The 21,260-nt window shown below is 33.8% G+C and overlaps 1 protein-coding gene across 2 annotated transcripts in view; it reads left to right on the top strand.

The window, feature by feature from the left end:
• Positions 1-7,344: 7,344 nt before the first annotated feature.
• LOC126976094 (uncharacterized histidine-rich protein DDB_G0274557-like) overlaps positions 7,345-21,260 on the top strand; it is a 61,166-nt gene continuing 47,250 nt past the window's right edge. For both annotated transcript variants that reach the window (XM_050824288.1, XM_050824287.1), the window contains exons 1-2: positions 7,345-7,470; positions 15,579-15,608. In XM_050824288.1, coding sequence (XP_050680245.1) covers positions 15,591-15,608 — 18 coding nt within the window. In that variant the 5' untranslated portion in view covers positions 7,345-7,470; positions 15,579-15,590. The remainder of the gene's footprint in view (positions 7,471-15,578; positions 15,609-21,260) is intronic.

Below are 21,260 nucleotides of genomic sequence, written 5' to 3'. Positions count from 1 at the left end.
TAGAGCAATACACGCAAACTAACACAAAGTGTCATACAATTCGCGAGCATAAGACGTAGCTTGTTACGCACACTAAAGTATTAAACATGGCCTATTTTTATCGGTAGTCTAACAGTAAGAGAATATCTTGACGTATAAATTATATAAGAGCAGAAGCTATTAAGAAGTCAATATAATAATATTAAGACATTATAGAACAATATTAATGCTGAATCGGGTAGAGTTAATACTTATAGCAATATAGATATTACCATAAATGTAAACGGTACAGAAATTAATGATACAAATATTGTAGCTCGTGTTTTTGAAAAGTATTTTTCTGACGAACCAAGTAAAGTTACGCGACACCTTCACTCCAGTGCAACTAAAGCTGAGCACTTGCTAAAGCTAACTATCGTTGCTACTGGCTCTGCGGGTTACGTTTAACACGTGACTGCCCCATTCATAGTCAACACTTTCGAAATGTTAAAACTAAAAGTGACCGAAGATTTGTGGGGTTTGTCAGTGAAAACTCCCAGTTCTTCAGCTGCGTCGTTACTACTGGTATATTACTTCTCTTTTTCAAAAATGTCCTTTTTATACATAACAGGGTTACCAGAACGAGGTGCATGCTTAGCAATTATACGTCCAGATAGACTGTGACCAGCTGCTGTGAGCACGTCGACATAAATAGGCTCTATCTTGAAGTATAAATTATCTAAGGATTAAACATATTTTGTGACTATTTTGACACAGCATTAGGTCCATAAACGCCACCATTTTTTCATTTCGTCGAATTTCTTAATTAAATTCACACACAGAAAGCAAAACGAGAAATAGCTGGAGATACAATCTACTAATTTGTTTATTTTTGATATAATTCTTGTTAATAGCATCATAATCAGCCTGATAGACTTACCTCCTACATAGTACAGGCGAGAACACTATCCCCGACCTATTATAATTATGTCGGTACTCCGTAGGATGCCGGTTAGATAATGGGTGGCACTGGGCAAATGAGACTTAACATGTCTCAAGGTGACGAGCACAATTGTAGTGCCGCCTATAATTTTTGGGATTCCCAGTGGGTAGGGCGTATCAATAACCATCAGCTGAGCGTTCTACACGTCTCTGACTTAATTGTCATAAAAAAAACAACGGGTTGCCCTCCGAGAGTGCCAGCACAAGTGATTGTGAACATTAACGTTGTGCATTTTGGAGTATTTTGGAATGGTTAGGAAATTAAGTTAGGAATAGGGTTTCGCATGAATTGCTTTATTTATCAGTATAAAAGTACCAGCATTTATGTGGTTCAATACAATATTCATATATTGTACTATCGTACACAAAAATTACAATTTATATTACATTAAATTTTTAATATTTCAGAACTATTACAATTACTTATTTTACATTAAAAAGTTTATCTCTCAGAAAAATACTAAAAACTTTCATCCATAATTATTGCAACGACTATCTTAGGAATTTTCGATCAGGTTAATCAAATAAAATACTACGAGTTTAAAATTTTATACACATCCCAATAAAAGTGCTCAACGCCGCTAAAGAAATTTTCACTTAAAAAAAACATTAAGTCAGACACGCCATACAGACACACATAATATCATGTTCAGATAGGGTAGAGGTACAAGCAAGCCTAGTTTAATGCTAGTGAGAATAATTGAAATAATATAAATTAGTTTAATTAATTATGAGAAGCACTACCTATGTAACAGTTTATATAAGCATTTACAGAGAAATAATTATTTAAAAGTATAATTACTTTCGGTTTAAATTTTCGTTATTTTATAATACTAATTACTTATGTCAAACATTCGTGTATAACAGCTATATGTTTTTTTGTAATAAATTTGTAAATATTCTTGTTAAAGTTTTTATTTTTTATGTTTTAATGTGAGAACAATTAAGTGTATCTTTTATATAAATAAATCAAATAAATAAATAACCAGAAAAAATAGGGTTGAACACTTCCTACTTACCTACTATTACATATACATTACATACTCGTATTCTTTATTCTTAGAATTATATCTACCAACTATATTTAGGTCACTCACATTGCACAGATACATCATAAATTCATTACAAATGAACACAGTGTAATAAAACATTACCACAGTATAATAAACGCAGAGATTACTAAAAAAATGGCGAAAACATTTCATATTAGCATTTTAATATTCAACAGTAAATTAGCTGCGATAAGTAGTTTTAATTCATTTTGCGTAAAATAGAATTTTTATTTTTATAAGCGGTAACGGTAAGCTGTACTAGTTGTAACGCTAGTATTTTTTTAGGTTTATGAGTCATGAGCGAATCTAGGTACACAATTTGCACGTGCTGGGTATATGTAAGTGTTGATGTATTAATGAAAACTTTAATAAATAACAAAAAACAGAGCCAGTACGTAGTGAATGTTAGAAGTCGAATCTTCTGAGCGTTACAAACTCATAAATATGTTTGGGTTCTAAGTAATGTGAAACGTTGGCTGTCTTATTAATAATCGCAGTATAACCTACTACAAGCTTAAAATTCCCCTCCCATATGTATCTTATTCTGTAACAAAGGTAAGATACAAACAAAGTCTTAAATTTGGAATAACTTTACATCGCTTCATTAATAACCCAGTAGAAGTATTTTTAAAAGATATTATTTAATCAACGGATTAATACAGTTATAATTTTTTTTATTTATTGAGCTGATTCGCATAAAATTTAACAATCACTGTCTTATATTCAAACATATACATTTATAACAACATATGAAATGGATTTCCAAAAAACATTTTAACAATTTTCATCCATAATAGCAACCATTGTCACATTATTATTATTATCAATATTATCATCATGTTTGATATCGGCTTATAGTCATCTTATATGAATCGACAAGGCAAACACATTCATCCCATCGACAAAATTTATTCATGCTGATCTGATAATTATTTTAAAATCATAAAAACTAACTAAGTTACTAAGAAAATGTATATTCAAGCTAATTTCGACCTACTTGTTTATAGTAGGAATATGACATTAAGATGGGTCACGATACAATTTTGTCGATAGTACATTGTGCGGCAATTGGCAATGTTTGACAAGCAACATTTTTTTTGTGTTGTCACCTCCACAGTAGCACGCGAGTTTGTTGCTTTTAGCAAATCATACATGTTCAACCTTCCTAAATAAAGTAGTGCATTATTTATATTGTACGGTAGTCTTGGTAGTCTGACACACACAGACCGGTTTGTGCAGCTTTAGGACACTAGATTGAAGCATTTAATGTTTAATTCAACTCGATATCTGTACGCGCTTCGTAGTAATAGTGTATTGAGACTTGAGAGACGGACAGACAACGAGAGGATCCATGTCACTCATGAAGGTACCCATGTCATATCTTCGTATCGTAAGAAAGGTCCTGTGATATCACACTTTGGAGGGATGCCACACATACAGATGGTGGGGGTGCGGTAGAAAACACAATGAAGCATAGCCTCGACGCAACGCCAAGTGATCCAGTCGTTTATAGAGCACTGGGTCCCCGACAACTCGAGCTGCTTTTTGTTGTACGTGGTAAAATGGATCGAGCTGATACTGGGGTGTGCCAGACCCGAGATAACAGCAATACTCCTTGTGTGGCCAGGCCTGCGCTTTGTACAGCGCTAGAATGTAGGCCGCCTTGAAATATTGCCGTGCTCTATTTATGACGCCCAGTTTCTTCAAAGCCAATTTGGCATTGCTCTCCAGATGGCCGCGGATTTGGCAATTGATCGAGATTTCGAGACCCAGAATTCCGATACTAGGCGAACTGTAACTGTCAGGCCTTCCCCCTTGCTTTCAATAGCCGTCGCCCATCTATGTGTTAGGTATACCAGAAGATCAGCTGCCGACCATGGCGAAAGCCGTACTGTCAGTCGTTGATCAACTGGTGACCTTCTAGGTATACCAAGAGCTGGCACTTATGCTCTCCGTGATTTTGGAGAGGAGGGAGGTAATAGCAATAGGCCTGTAGTTTGTCGAATCCGAACTGTCTCCCTTTTTTTGGATCGGATGGACAAGGGCTGACTTCCATGAGTCAGGGACTATGCTTCTTTAATTTAATATCTGAAATGAACGCGTTAGCACCAGCGTCAACTCAGGGGCAAACGTTCTAAGTACGATTGGAGAAATGCCATCCGGCCCGCTCTACATTCTGACGTCCAACGAAAACATAGCTAGCCGAACAGTTTTCTGTCCGAACTGTACTTGAAGGATAGAACTCTGATACCGTGGGATGGTCGGCAGTGTTTATCCGTTGTCGTCAAAAGTCGAGCTGGAGGCAAATAGAGCGCACTGAAGATCGGCTTTCTCTTTTGCCGTATGGGCCAGGGTGTCATTCTTCATGAGCAACGGCGGCAGGGACGGGTGGTTGAAGTTACCAAGAGTAGCTTTCGTGTTCCAGGTGGGTAACTGGAAAGCTGTTCGCCGATTTTGACAACGTGCTTCGATTTCGCACGGGCGATTTGCCGTTTAAAGAATCTGGAGATTCACGGTTATATTTTCTCTTTCGAACTTTGCAGTTCAGATCCATTGAGCCCAGCGCCGCAATACAAGTTCGATTGGCCTGTTTTTTTGCAGTCAGATGCTGCTATAACTGACGCATCGAAGCAGGGCTGTGATCTGCCACCGATCGGTACTGGGTATAGAAATATCTATGCCCTGTCTCACATCGGCTACTGCATCGGCGCAGGCACAAGGATCATTCGAAGGGAAACAAACCTTGCCCCAAGGCCAAAAAGGAACGCATCCTATCCCAATCTGCTGACTTGTAGTGCCTAACGCGGCGGGTCGCTTGTGGTCTGCGACGTAGGCGTCGGATAGGCAATACATTCCTGATCAGGCAATGATCGGAAGTTCCAAGAGGGGCATTGACAGAGACTTGGTAACTATCGGGATGTGTAGTCAGCAAAAGATCTAATAAGGACGGCATGTGGCTATCCGGCAGCCGCGTTGGCGACTCAACCACTTGGGACAGACCATACTCCAATGCAAAATTATGCACAGATCGCCCTGTGTAGTCTGTGGTACCTGACTCGGCATTGTGCCCGTTGAAATCATCCAAGACTACGGTTTCAAGCACGTCGTCAATCGCCACTTGAACGCAGCCCATGAGATGATCCGTTTTTGTGTTACCACTATGGGACCTGTAGACACACGCATAGATGCGGACGCGGTCCTCAAAATCTACACGCAGCCAGAGAGAAGACAGTTCACAATTATTTCTAAAACGATGAAGCTCTAAATGCTAATTTAAAACAGTGGCAATGAGATTCTTCCAACTTCTTCTCATTAAAACTCAATCTTTTCCGAACTGATTGTAAGTGTAAAAAGAAAAGAAAACTATTAAAAATCATAAGTGTCATTTCGTTGAGCTATATGGATAAAGTGATTTTGATTTGATTCAATGGTTCCACGATACATTTACAAGGCCATCAACATGTACATTTATTATCGAGGAGGAAATACATTGACGTAGGATCCATGGGGTCACAATGTGGGACTTTGCCACTCTTCTACTAAGTATTAAAAGATAAAATGCTAATACCCAGTAAAACCTCCTCGAATCTCACTGAGCTCCGTTTATTGCGAGCTTTTTCGGAATCTTTAAGTAGCACTTTACCTACCGGAGAACATTAAAATCTACATATTTCATATATTATGTTTAACCCAGATATGTTAACTTCAGCTTTGGTAACAAACCTTCGCAGATATGTTTGACATTTACAATTTACAAATATTAATTAATAATCATTGTAAACAAACTATATATTATTATTACAAAGACTACACGCATACTGTTGTGTAGCTTCTGTTATTTATGAACCTATTGAGTTCTATTAATTTATGGTTTCTTCTAGTCATAAATTAAGATACTGCTTGGCAATTAGTAACAGGAAGCTCAGATGTTCCTGTGGCTTCTTGTTTATTAGTAATAGGTTCGAGTCTCATCGTTATGTTAATGATGATTTTGTTTATAATGGCTGGTCAGACCTCACCATTTTAAATTAATATAAAAAAAGTATTCTTATCTATAAACACACTAACTAAGTGCTATTCAAATCGCGAGTGTTAGACGTAGCACAAACACTAAAGTATAAAATGTGGCCTGTTTTAATCGGTTCTCTAACAGCAAGATGCTCAATATAGATGTACAAATTTCTAAGGTCTTATACATTTTTTGTGGTGTATAAAGCATTATAATTATTAATTTGTCATACAAAACAGCGCAATTAATAAAATTCCATTACTTAATATCTTGAGACAATAATTTCTAATAAAAAATACTTTCTTAGAACCTAAATTAATTAATGCTTGCTTTATGGAGCTTAGAAGCTTTTTCTTTTCTTCTGACGTGCACTTTTTTTAATATTACAAATATATGTTTTTCCCACCTACAATTTAAATCACAATACTATAATACAATACAATTTGATGGTTATTGATACGCCCTGCCCATTACAATGTAGTGCCACTCAGGATTCTTGAAAAACCCAAAAATTGAGCGGCACTACAACTGCGCACGTCACCTTGAGACATAAGTTGTCAAGTCTCATTTGCCCAGTCATTTCACTAGCTACGGCGCCCTTTAGACCGAAACACAGTAATGCTTACACATTACTGCTTCACGGCAGAAATAGGTGCCGTTGTGGTAACCATAATCTCGCCATACGGTGCAAAGGAGCCTCACACTGATTTAGTTTCGCAGTGCGCGGATTTAAGTGTATTTCTGTTGTTCACAGACTAACGATATTTTTTCTATCGTTATGCATGCTTAGCCTTAGGGTGGTGGCTGAGTTCCCAATCTATGGTATAATTTTTGCTATAACAATATCACTTAAAGTAAACGTTTATTTGTCACCCTCATACCACAATAATATCAAGCTATAAAATTATAATACGTCATACCATAGATGGTTTCAAATGAGAGAGAGCTAAAACAGTAAACGGCGTGAAATTCTCCCTGAAACCTCCCAGTAACCCTGGAATAATTGTCAATCAATTGGATATACCAATAGAATGAATCATCCGTTTGCCTAAAGGCGCTAAATCCTTGCATACAGTCAGTAATTGCAAAAACCTTTCACGAATATTCACCTAAACTTACTATTAACCTTTACGCAATAAAAATCTATATTAACAATCGTATTGTACGGGTATAAATAAAAAACGCCAAAATTGCATTACTGACGTTGCCCTATAAATAAATAACAGTAAAAAGCGCCAAACAACACGGAAATGCCCCCTCTTGCATTCTTAGTTATAGAATATATTCTGGTATATAATCTGTGGTGCGCTCGAGTCACTTCAGTTTTGCGCGCGAAACTCGATAATCGTTTTGACGCGTGTGTTCTATAAGGCAAAGGTCTCTAAGTACATTTTTGTGCTGTGTTATGTGATTTTTGGTTGTAAATTACATTGAAGATTTATATTAATTGTAAGTGCATATATATTAGTTATACAATAATTATATATAAATTATACTTCAACAATCAGATCACAATGAGAAAACGTTGGCTTTTTATATGTTTCGAAAAGCTATTGTAAATTAATTATTATTGATATTAAACATTAAAGAGAAATTAATTATATGATCTGTTTGCCTGTAACTATTTCCCGGCTTAAATACAGATTTCATTTTTGAAAGGAGGATGGCAAGAATTCATGTATTTTGGGACCCACTGAAAGAAAAAGCGTTCATCATGAAAACTTATTACCTAATAATTATATAACGTAACAAAACTAAGAAAAAACTAAAAAAAAATTTGGGACAAAAAAGATATACCTAAAAGTTAAATATAACCTAAAATTATTAATCAATATCTATTGTTCAATCAATAATTTGTAGCTTATGTTATACCTAATTACTGTCTGCTAAAAGATTATATAATATATATGTGGAAGGTTGGCCAGCAGCTAATAATTGAGGATTCACAATTCATTCTTTTTTCAAGCAGTTATTAAAAGCAGGTCTTTTAAAGATATTTACCTACTGATTTTAGTATCAAAAAACGATAATAATCGTATTGAATCTTATTTTGAATTACCACTGAATTACTGATTTGAGTAGGTATAGATAGTTTGATGGTGTCGGAACATCCATATAAATAATGACAAGGACAGTCATGTTAAAAAAATGTAGATGTCAATTGTGCAACACGTTCCGTTAGTGCAAGTTGACTTATTTTTTAATAAAATATAATAACTTATTTATTTTGACTCCCATATCTTAGCGCCGCATTAATTTTTATATAAACATCGTGTAAACTTAAGTATATAATTAATATAAACTTGTATTTGTACGATGCTTCCTTAATTTTTAAATTATGTGGGTCCATTCTCGCCATGCTCCTTTCGTATTAACATTTGTGTTATCATCGTAATATAAGTGACTTTACACACAGACATAGCCGCAGGTGGAATACTATATCATATCTTATAATTATTTTATAAGCGAGATATTGAAAAAGGACATACATATATGGTTGTTTTTTCATATAAAAGGTTGTAGTTGCGATTTGAACCCATTATAAAAAATATCAGTTGATGAAATCCGTGTTACATTGAGAGATAAAGTTAGTAACATAGAGCGGTATTTTAAGTTTTTAATGAACCATTAGGACACAAAACGTATCAATGCGTGAAGTTGATCTGATAATGAAGACCTTGTCCACCGGAACATAATACAATTATTATTACACGGGTAGCAACTTTTAAAATATTTCAGCGACTTCGTTTACGATTTATATTTATAGGGTTTTGATGATTATAGTACCTACACCATTTGTTCTATGATGATTTACATAATATTTTATCAGAACTGTCATAATAGTCATATGAAAGTTTATACCACTGAAGCAGGATTTCTAAATTTCCCGTATTTTATCATGGTTAAAAAAAATCTGAATGTCTATTTGAATTTCTTAAATCGAGCTGGCTCTATAGTGGATCATTATTTTGGAATAAAATTTACGTCTTTATAAAGGGAATTTAATTATTTGAACAAAGCATATTTTATAATTTTTAAACAAATAAAAACTACTAAATTCACCATATCACTGCACTCGATTGCCTCACCTATATAATATGAACTGTATTTTAATTTTGCCGAATCCTCTTAACAATAATTTTTATTGTTCCATCACAAGAAGAAAGGCATTGCTTATAATTAATTATCGTAAGCTTCATAAGACACAAAGAAACTTTAAAGGTAAGTTATTACCTTTTATTATAATGTCCTAGCCGGAGTTCATGGGTTACATAAATGTTTATGTTTTATTAAAATGCTCTGGTGTCAATATTGCGACTCAACAGAACAAGCGATCGGGCAGCATGGAGCTGTTATGATTATTATTATTGTATACCGTTACCAATGACACAGTACAATTGAATCCCTACTCTGTGGTTCAATACTTCATAATATGTATTTTTTTAAAGTACGCATTAAATGAACATTTAGAAAGTTTCTTGCGCCATTTTCCAAGTAAAGTATTAAAGGAATTAGTTTTGAAAGAAACAATGCTTTAATGTCTCTAATCTGATGATGAAGCTTTAATCATTTTCATTTAAGTTCCTGTATACCCTAGCTGGGCAGATGACATCCACAGTCCATCTCCATCGCGATCGGTCCTGAGCATCTCACTTGATTTCACTCCAGGTCTTTCCGTTGTCTTTCGCTTCGTCAATGACAGTCCGCCGCCAGGTTTGCTTTGGACGGTCACGTTTGCGTTTACCTTCAGGGTTCCAGTCTAGGGCTTGCCTCGGTATATGTTTGGAATCCCTCCGGAGTGTGTGATCTACCCAGCTCCATTTGCGGCGTTTAATCTGTTGGTCGATTCGGACTTTATGACAGCGTTGCCAAAGATGATCGATGACGATATCGCGAAGGCACCGGTTAACGTAAACCCGAAGTTGATGTATGATGTACTCGGTGACCTTCCACTTCTCACACCCATACAGGACTACGGTCTTCAATGTATCTAAGCCATGTCTTATGGAAATTACAATGAGGCAACCTAAATATACGTAACTAAATATATATAAATAAGGTAGGTACAAAAAATATAAGTTACATATGTTTCATTTTGTAAAAAATGTGTTAGTAAATATTTTATATATTATATCTACAATTCTACAATTAAGACCGTACGATCATCTCGAGCGATGAAGTGGTAAATAATATGATAAAATGATATGCATAAATCTTACTAAAAATAACAGTATGCTGTTTCAAATGACTTATCAGTGAAAATTGGAGAAAATCATAAATGATGAATGAGTGATGAAAAAAATAAGATTTATTTTCCTTTTTCAAACTTTTTCAAACTTTATTGGACGCGAAAACATCGTAAGGAATCCGTGTATTGTTGGCGAACTTGCACTGGACTGCCGTAATCGACTAGAAATACAGCTTGTATTTCTTGAGGCTTGGCGCAAGACTTGAACCCTGGTCCGTCCTGAACGTTAGTCTGTTTAAAACAACGCATAAGTTTTGTATGTCTGGTTCAGTTTGTCTGCTTTGGGAAGATCACTTCACATTATCTAATATTGTATTAAGCAGTCTAATTTGTTATATGATTTAAAAGATGGCTAGGAGTTTCTTCTCAGTTCTTCTCCGCATGTCAAAGTCCCTTTACAAACTGATGTAGCTGCATGACGTTTGGCAAGTGTTGATGCAATATGTAATGTTAGGGTCACTTCCTATGCTAAATAAATACATTTCTATATCTATTTCTAAACAGTAATTTATTAGACATGAGGTCATTTTTGCTTACGACAAACGAATATCGCTTGACCCTTTAACGAGTCCTTAGCTCGTATATTTTTGATAGATGCAGCGTTGCCCAATAATAAACTCGTGAATTATTCAAAAGTAAACTCTATACATATATAAACAAAAATCTGATAATCCAATCGGAATATCAGCTATTTAAATAAAATACACGTTAATCATAGAAGTAAATACTGTGCAGTAATATTAATGCGAGAGAAAACTAATGATACTGTTGGTATTTGATCAGTTGGCCATTTACCGTTAAGTTAGCGGCTTCAATTTGTCAATACATCTGAGGGCCTACCATCAACTTTTAATAAGCGATGCGAATCCGATGCAGTTCAGTTTAGGTACCCAAACTGAATCACTAAAATTCGTACCATGAAGTGCCTTTTACTGAATGGCGTTTGGATCGCTTATGAAGAATGAACGAAATAAAATTGCGTTTCGAAACCTAAAATGATATGATTTTAGCGGTGTTTTTGCGTAGAAAATACTAAAAATACATTTTAAAATTGCGCAATTGCATCAAATTATAAACCATTAAGCCCTTTTTTATACTTTTTAAATAATAGTAATTTAAATAAATACAGTTCTTTGAATTACAAATTAAATGTTTGCTTATGTGTTTTCGTAAAAATAACGTGTTATGAACGCACCTCCATTGATGTTTGATTTGACAAGACCACAGAGTACATTTTTTTTAATTCGTTCTTGCCAACAGGCTATAGCCCGGGCCCTTACTGCCTCGTCTTGAGTATTTTCATTTTTGGTATGTGTTTTAAGTATTTTGTTTTACAAAGACGTCCAATAAAGTATTCTCATCTCAACTTAAATCAATAAAATTTTTCTTTTCTATGTTTTCACTATTTTTTAAAAGTTATTAACAACACGATTCACTTTCCTCTAAGGAAGTAGCAACTTTTTTCGAAGCGGTCACTTTGACAAATAAGCTATCCAGTTTAGGTTGAAGTAACACCTCGTGGTACGAATGAATGAACGAACTAAATCAGTTTGCGATTCAGTTGATATCATTTTACATTCAATTGACATCATTGCGATTTAATCAGTTGATTTGACGACAACCTAAATTAGATAGCTCTAATCACGTCGTGGTACGAAAAAGCAAAGCAGTTGATTTTTGGTTGTCAATTGAATCGCAATAAGAGTTCATGGTAAGCCCGCTGTACATAAACATACAGGATGTAATTGTTAAGTGCGACCAGCTATTATTCCGTAACTATTACAGATATCAAAAAACTTTAAATTGATATCGAAAGTACGTTACTATTTTTTTAAATCAAACGAGAAGTATCCAAAATTTTGATATTAAACACAATACATTTAGTATGAGATAAGAAGAAATTTTTCAGTTTCCTTATTTGAAAAGGTTATTTTAACTTAGTTCTGATTTAAAAGGAAACTCTTTATTAACCTAAGAAAGTAATGAAGCTATCTTATAATAATTGAATAATATTTATTTCTTAGTAAGTACAAGTTTCTTGCGGTACGCAGACGTGGACGCTAACTATGGGCCTGATGAGAAAGCTCACGCTCAGAGAGCAATGGAGAGGGCTATGCTCGGAGTTTCCCTGCGTGATCTAATCAGAAATGAGAAGATATGTAGGTAAACCAATAGTCAGGGACATAGCCCAAATAATTGCAAAACTGAAATGACAGTGGGCAGGGCACATAGTTCGACGGACCGATGGCCGGTGGGACAGAAAAGTTCTCGAATGGCGACCACGTAACAGAAGACGCAGTGTTGGTAGGCCCCCCACAAGATGGAGAGGATTCCATAAAATGACCAACCATGTTGTATGGAGAGTATCAAGCATTCTGAACGACACTGCATTATGTTAGACAAAGCATATCCCTTACCATCGGCGGATGGTGGGAGTCGGATATTCTTTGTACTTTTTAAATACTTCTATAAATAATATTTTGATTTTGTGTGGTATCTTTTAAATCCTTTAATTTAAATTTTGTTTTTTCACATTTGTTTGTGGCACTCATTCACTTGTCGTTGTTACGAAAGCTTCCTTTAATCACCTCCATATTTGAGCGAGGCTCATAGCGTTGCAATATTCTTAGGCTTAGATCTATAAAGCGTATTTATTCTCTACTCAGACATTACTTACGTAAAACTTAGCTGAGCTTAAGCTTAACGTAATATTTGATAACATTTTTGTAGTCAATTGACATGTGAAATTATACTGACCTTAAGCTGAGATAGGCCAATGTGACAGCTAAGTTTGCGTTTTATCACTCTCAGCCAAGTTTTACGTAAGTAAAGTCTGAGCAAAGTTTAAGTTTGTTCTATAAATCTCAGCCTTAGTACTATCGTTGGTATCCATTCCTACTGTGTCATATAGAGTTTTTTGTATCGAGAAAATTTATTTCAATCTTATTTTGGCTCTTGTACAAATTTATACAAAATCAGATTATATCATGAGAAATCATTGGCGATGTATTGAGAGTGTCTAATAAAATAACACTAAACAATACTGCAGTGTAAACAAAGAATTAATAATGATATTTTTCGAGTCAAACAAGTCCAAAACAATGGCCATTCTCATATTTCGCAAAGCAATTTACTCACAGTAGCCAATTGTTTGACGAAACTCATTTAAATCCACTCAGCAGCCGTGGTATAAAGCTTAAAGACTTATAAATAGTGGATGGAGCGAATAAATTCAGATCGGCAATTTAGTGTAGCTATTTCTAATAGCTCTTATTATCGAATAACATACCGCTTACAATGATCATTTTAGAGCCTTATGTTGGCGTGTGTGTCCAGATGTGTGTTACTATTTTAAGTAAGAACTACCTTCATCTTCCATTTTATCGGAAGATATCCAATACACTCGGGTGTAATTTCTTTTCAGTGGTTTCAAAAAAAGGATCCTTTTAGTAAATTCTAAATTAAAATAACTAGCCATTAAATAAATAAAAATAACAACTCGATGAATGACGAATTCAGCTCCCATTTAATGTATAAAATATAATAATAATATAAATACAATACAAAAATATTCAAGTGCAGAAATAAAAAGTTACTCACATGACTTTATGCTGATATGACGCTCCGTCTATATTATTTTTAGACAGATCATAAAACAGACAAATAATAAAACGACATTCAGACATGCATATTTTGAACGAGTAATTTTAGTAATACTGCTTTTTGCGTTTTAATAGCATTATGAGTTTGTTTTAGATACTCGGATGTACTATTTCAAAACTATCGTGTAATATTTCGCAATCAAGCTTTCCGAAGCCACTGTTTCATATCAATGGGACCTCCGATGCCCCTTCGAATACCCCGATGGGAGCTAAATTCGTCTCTCGTCGAGTTTTTATTTTTATTTTTTTACTTATAGAATAAAGTTTTATGGGAAATCGTAAAGTCACCTTTGTATATTCGAAACAGCGATCATCATCGAGACCTTAAATCGAGTACGAACTCGTGTGAACTTTGTCAACGATGACAAAGTAATCCAAGATACGCTGAAACCCATCAACATGACTTCATCATCACGTGAATGTCGAGGCAATCTAGCTGTTTGTCTACACTGATATAGTAAGATTAAACAATTATTTTTTTAAAACAAACAAAACCAATTGAGTTAGTGTAGTGCTCGTGAATAACTGTAGAACAATATACAATAGTGATATTATAAAACACATGAACAAAGTGACTTAGAGATAATAAGAAATGTGTTAATGGTCACATTCTTAGTTTAATCTATCTAGTCGTTTAAGTTAAAGTAAAATAACTTAATAGCCTAAGTTATTATTATGTTCCCTAGAGGAAATAAAATACTTAGATGGACAGATTATGTTAGAATTTACTAAAACTATCCTGTTCATTTTTGACATCATTGAAAATTATTTTTATTATGTTATCTTTCCTTACAATTAAGAGATAACATGCGTTTTAAATATTCTTAAAGATTTTTCAAAAATTTTTGTTCAAATTAATAAAACGTTAGTATAATTAATAAGGCATAACAAATAAATCTGTTAGTTATAATATAGGAGCTTAAGATACTCACTATTATTCTTAATATGTTCACGTGGTTGAACGTTGAACGATCACATTATGTTTCAATCTATATCGAGTTATATTGATATAAGTCTTGATCGGACAGGCTAGTAATTCAGTGGAGTGGTGAAAACTTTTTCACACAATAAATGTAAGGACCCATTTTGTTATATTTTTTTCGGGCGAGTAGGATCTCTGTTGTCCATCTATAATATAAGTTAAAAAATTATATTGTAAGTTGTTTTAGTAAGGTTAATTAATAGATGCTGCAAAAAATTATTGTACAGACGAAATTGATTTAATGTTTCTTAGATTATTATAGAATGTGTTTCATAGTTGTGGTATATTGAGTCACCAATTTATTCTTTGCTCCAGTAAAGTACTAGCTAGTAACAATCGCGTGGCAGGAGTCTGTCTGGTGGGACCCTTATAGTTAGATGTTATCACTGATGACGTACAGGGCCTCCTTTAGTTCGCACGATCCTGACATATCAACCGACGGTTGTGAAATAACCTTTTAAGTCTTGTTTTGTGTGGTGTGAAAAATAATGATTTAGTTCTTTAAGTAAGTAAAAAGGTTTTTTAGTGAAACCACCAACAATCTAACAGAGCATGTACATACATGCCTTTTTTATATGTATTCTCAAATCAAATAGATTCCGTAGATTTATAATCCATATTATTGTATATTTATTAAACTAATATGAACATATTTTTATTTCAGATTTCCCGCACAATGACTTCAACAAAACAGGTTTGTTTGTTTATTTATTTTATTTACTTATTACATCACAAAAGCAACAGAACTTAAGTTAATTTATAATAATACTTTTTGTAGAACTTTCTTTTAATAATGGATTTACCATATTTATAACAAGACGTGATATTTGTGCGTGTGTGTTTGTTGTGTGTGTGTGAATTAGTTTTAATTTAACCTTCCTTTAGATTTTTACTAACACTCCTTATAAAGAAGTTTTAATTTAACCTTCCTTTAGATTTTTACTAACACTCCTTATAAAGAAGTCTTTACTGTTATTAAAAAGTTCAGTACTGTTGAATTGTTTACTATAGTTGCATAGGGTGCGACAGATTACTGAATTTTCATAATAATTGGAAACATGAACTATGTTATGAAAGAAAGAGAGATCGAGAACCTTGCGCCTTTCTTCAAATCATACCATGTTATGAAACCTGCAAGATTCGGGGTAGTCCACGCAATTGTGTTGTGCGCGATAGTTGAGATGTTTTAAAAATTTTGCTTGTATGTTTTCTATTTCTCGCACATGTGTTATGTATCGTGGGTTCCATATATTGCTGCAATATTCGAAAATACTTCTTACGTAAGCATAATATATTATTTTAATACATTTTATGTAGGAAAAAGGTTTACTGACGCTCAGACTGAATCCCAAATTTTTGACCTGGTGACTATTTTTGATACGTGTTCATTGAGGGTCATTTAAGTATCCATTAAATTCCTAGGTCGTGGATTAGGTTAGTTTGCTGAATGGTCGTGCTATCTATATTATAATTGAAGTTGATGGCGCTTTTCTTTCTGGTGAAAGTAATAAACTTGCATTTGCTTACATTTATTTTTATTTTATTAGCCTTATAGCAATTGCTCAAATTTTTTAGGTCAGTTTGGAGTTTAAGATAGTCAGTTGGATTATTAATACGTGAATAGATTTTTGTGTCGGCTGCGTTGGGGCATTAAGACTTTTGCGACCATGAAGACCATAATAAGAACTGACTCGCGATCTTTATAAGTAAATACGTATTTATTAGTGACACAAAACTACTATAACAAATACACAATAAAATGTACATAGTATAAAGTCTTGTCACCCAATGAACATTTACTCAGTATAACCAACTCAAATTTAGACCCCAATTCCAATACTATGGTTCAGGGTGTAGTCTGTACCTGGTACCAGGTCGAGCTGTTAGCAGTAGTCATGGACAACACAATCGATATAAAACATATCGTTAACATTATTCTTATTTTAATTTGAGATAACTTGTTAATGGAACACGTTTGATATAATTATAATGTTGCCACACCTGTAATGGAAAGTTCGATTTTTACCTTGTTTTGTTTTCCCGGAGAAAAGTGACACTTTTCGGCCCTCTGAATTTGTAGACATATTATTATTGACGCATGCAAAATCGTATTTTAAGCCGCGTGCAAAATGGCAAGCATGTCACTTCCCCCTCTAGAAAATATACTATTTTGAAATGAAACCTCTTGTATTTCTATGAGAAACGATTTATGTGTTTCTTTTAAAAGAAAACAAACTTTTTATTTGTAATATCAATAAGAGGCTGCTAATGAACAATATTTTATTTTATTTTCATGTTTATTTAACCTTTAAACCCATACACAAAGTTGTTATATTATATGAGTATTCAAACATTTGATCATAATAATTTATATGTTATAATAAAATTAATATCGCAGACAAACAATTAAAAATCCTATTATAACCACTTTCGACTTGTACAAGCAAATGGCAAAAGCTAGTTATATCTATATAATATATACATAAAGCACAACAACTGAATGTCTATCTAGACCATAAACTTGGTATAAAAAAGGAATAGACAAACACACTCCTCATTACGGTGAGACTAAATTTAAAATGTAGTGAAGTGTGTAGTATTTTGGTCAATCGCTTTGACACATATTGATAAACGGCGTCATATTCACGTATACAATATTTTATTTTCTAACACATATTTTTTTAAAATAATATTTAGAAAATAGAATTGTTTGCTGTGTAAATAAAATATAATACATAATATTTTAGTGAATATTATGTTCTACAAAAATAAACACAATGAAAGCAATATAGAAGAATCAGTATTTAACTGTGAAACGTTTATTTATTTGGATTGTTGTAGTAGATAACAACACAATGTAACACAGAACGCGACACCATTATATTTCTTAATTAATATACGTTAAAACACAGAACAATTACGATTTAAATACTAAAATTAAAATAAGTTCCAATTTGACGGGAGACTAATGGACACTAAATTGTTTAAAAATTTTTTCACCGTCCATCTACTCGGTCTCTTTCTCAAAACTAGGTTTTTGTGTAAGGATAGTTCTCTCACTCTATCATACAGGGTTCGTCGATTTCGCTAGCTAGGTATAATAAGTTTTTGATCTAGACGTATAAATGAACTTAGATTATCATTATTCGGCACAGTAAAAAAGTTCACTAACTCCTCCCAAATAATAATTTTGTATGTGCGATGTACCTAAGTATTAAAATTTGCATCATAGCTTGTATAAAATTACCAGGCTCAGATTCACTATACAATTTATTTCATTGCAACATTTTATAATTTATGTTTTCGTGGAGCCGTGCATTAGAGGTAATCGAAGTTAATATTAGTGAACGTGTAATTTATTAAAACTTGATTATAACAATTCAAGTCTTAGTACTTTTAAATTACATCGGTGACCTAAAAGTATTAGGACATGTGGAATTGGTATTTTGCCGGACTGGCCACTTTGATCTCAAATATATCCTCTTTGGTTAAGAATTCCTATTAAAATTTTATACAGCTAGTAGCTGTGGACCCAACAGACGTTGTCCTGTCGGAAATTTCGGACACACGTCTTAAATTTGAAAAATCGGTCCATCTGTTGGGAGGAGTCCACTTAAATACACATGAGCAGGATAATTATATTATATCGACGGAATTGAGAATCTTAACCAATCTCAAATTAACTGGAACACACAAAAAAATCATCAAAATCGGTCCAGCCGTTTAGGAGGTAGTTTAATTGTGAATCAAAACCATTATCAAATCCACCTGAAGACACACGCCAATCTCAAATTCACTGCAACACACAAAAAAATCATCAAAATCGGTCCAGCCGTTTAGGAGGTAGTTCAATTGTGAATCTAAACCATTCTCGAATCCTTTTGAATACACACAGAAAGTTTCATTAGAATCGGTCCAGCCGTCTAGGAGGAGTTCAGTGACATACACACGCACACAAGAATTATATATATAAAGATTTACTCATGCATTTGCGTTTCGAAAACCGTAATTCATTTGCTTTTTCCTCTTTTGTTTTTCATCTTTGCGTCACTCAGTTTACAAAATGGAAAACTTGAAATATCGTGTTATTTACGAGTACGAGATCCACCGTGGCAACAGTGCTGCAGAGACGGCTCGAGTTAATGATGTGTATAGCTGCGGTATCGCAAAAGAAAACACAGTGCGTTTTTGGTTCCAACGTTCTCGTTCTGGAAATTTCGACCTGAAGAACAAGCCCCGTGAACGACCGGAGAACAAAGTTGATAATGAAGAATTGAAGGCTATTATGGAAGTGGATCCATCACAAGCCACGTCCGAGTTAGCTGCAGGCTGCGGTGTTAGTGTTAAAACTGTATTAATCCACTTCAATTGATTAATTAAATGAATTGGGAAGGTAAAAAAGCTTGAACCTCATGAATTGAGTGAAGCAAACTGACAAACGTAACATTACTCAAGCGGCACAATAATGAAGGAATTTTAAATCAAATCATTACAAGTGATGAAAAGTGGATCATATACGATTATCGAAAGCACCCATCGCAATGGCTGAACCCTGGCGAACCAAATCCTGCCTCAAGGGAAAATTGACTGAAAAGAAAGTTACTTGTGAGCATTTGGTAGACTAGTGCCGGTGTTGTTCACTACAGCAGTCTTAAACCTGGCCAGACGATTACGACAGATGTCTATTGTCAACAACTGCGAACCATGATAGACAAGTTAGCTGCTAAACAACCAAGGCTGGTCAATCGCTCAAGGCCGCTGCTGCTTCAGGACAACGCTAGACCACACACACACACACTGCACAACAGACGGCTTCCAAATTAGAGATTCTTCAATTGGAATGTATAAGACATCTACCGTACTCCCCGGACCTTGCTCCAACAGATTACCATTTTATTCGAAATTTGGATAATTTCTTGCAAAGGCAAAAATTTAATTCCGATGGGGCAGTCCAAACCGCCTTCAAACATTTAATTGATTCCCGTATGAATGATATTTTTAGTAAAGGTATCATTGAAGTACCTAAAAATGGCAAAAGTGCATAGATGGTAATGGTGGTTTGATTAATTAAATAATATATTAAATATAAAAAATCGGCTTTATGTGTCGACCATACAAAACTCCAATTTCATATGTACCTAATACGTACAATGATGATATATAGTTATATATATCATCATGTATAGCTCACGACTTACAATATACTGGCGTAAAGACAAACAATGCGTGCGAGAGAGAAGAATATCTATAACATAATGGAGGTCATTTAAAGGAATCTGAAAACATTTTACAATTAAATGTTTAGTGTTTCGTGATACACAACGCCCCATGTTGCTATTTAAGTTATATCGTGACTCAAATGTCTATGACATTTGTAAGATGGTCGTTAGCGAGACATTAATGAACCTGTGTCCGCTTCAAACTGTAAAACATTCTTAACGTTATATTTGTTATGAAGAACTTGACAAAAAGACGATATTATTTAAGTGAAAACTATTTAAGTGCACGCACATTTTTTCGTAATTTAAGTAAGGCTGATCCGACTACGTCTACGACTACAGGTCAGGTTTATTACTGTAGTGTGCATGACATGATTATATCTAGATGTTTAAATTATTATCTAAGGTAAAACCATTGAGACTTATTAAAAATATCTTTTAAAAATATATAAACACAAAGTGTTTTGTTACTTTAAAATTCAAATTCAAATTGAAGTCTTAAAAATTGCAAAAAGGTAAGGATTTAAATTTTAATATTTTCCCAAAATTAGATTTTCAATAACAATCAGTTTCTCATCGTATATTATTCAAAAAATACTTTCATAAAAATATATTAATTATAGTTCTAGTTAGTCTAATAATAAAGAATAATTCAAAAATGGTGTTACAAGCTGATTTAAATATTAGCATTTGTTAACATACCAACCTTGATTATATAACACGATACATTGTAATAGCCAAACGTCACTCACAATCACGGAGTATATTATAAGTGGTAATGACAAGTTAATGTAAGGCAGGATGACTTTCGTTAGTACGGTTAGCAAAGTAAGAGTTTCTAATGTTATTCGTATATTACTTTGATATAAACGTAAATTGTGTTAACATTTGTACAATTTGTAATTAAATAACGAAGTATGATTTATATTAGACTTCAATGAGACACTATACTAGTTATTTTAAGACAATTGTGTTTTGAATAAATTAAACAAATGATCCTAAAACATGTTTGCGAATTCGAAACAAGTATCACTCATAATAATTTTTATTACTTAGGCTTGTTAGAAAATCACTCAGTTAATTATTTATATCAATAAATTATCAATTATAATTTTTTATCACTATTT

Source organism: Leptidea sinapis, chromosome 39 (assembly GCF_905404315.1).
Source record: "Leptidea sinapis chromosome 39, ilLepSina1.1, whole genome shotgun sequence".
NCBI classification, from domain to species: domain Eukaryota; kingdom Metazoa; phylum Arthropoda; class Insecta; order Lepidoptera; family Pieridae; genus Leptidea; species Leptidea sinapis.
This window is presented reverse-complemented; position numbering and strand designations above follow the sequence as displayed.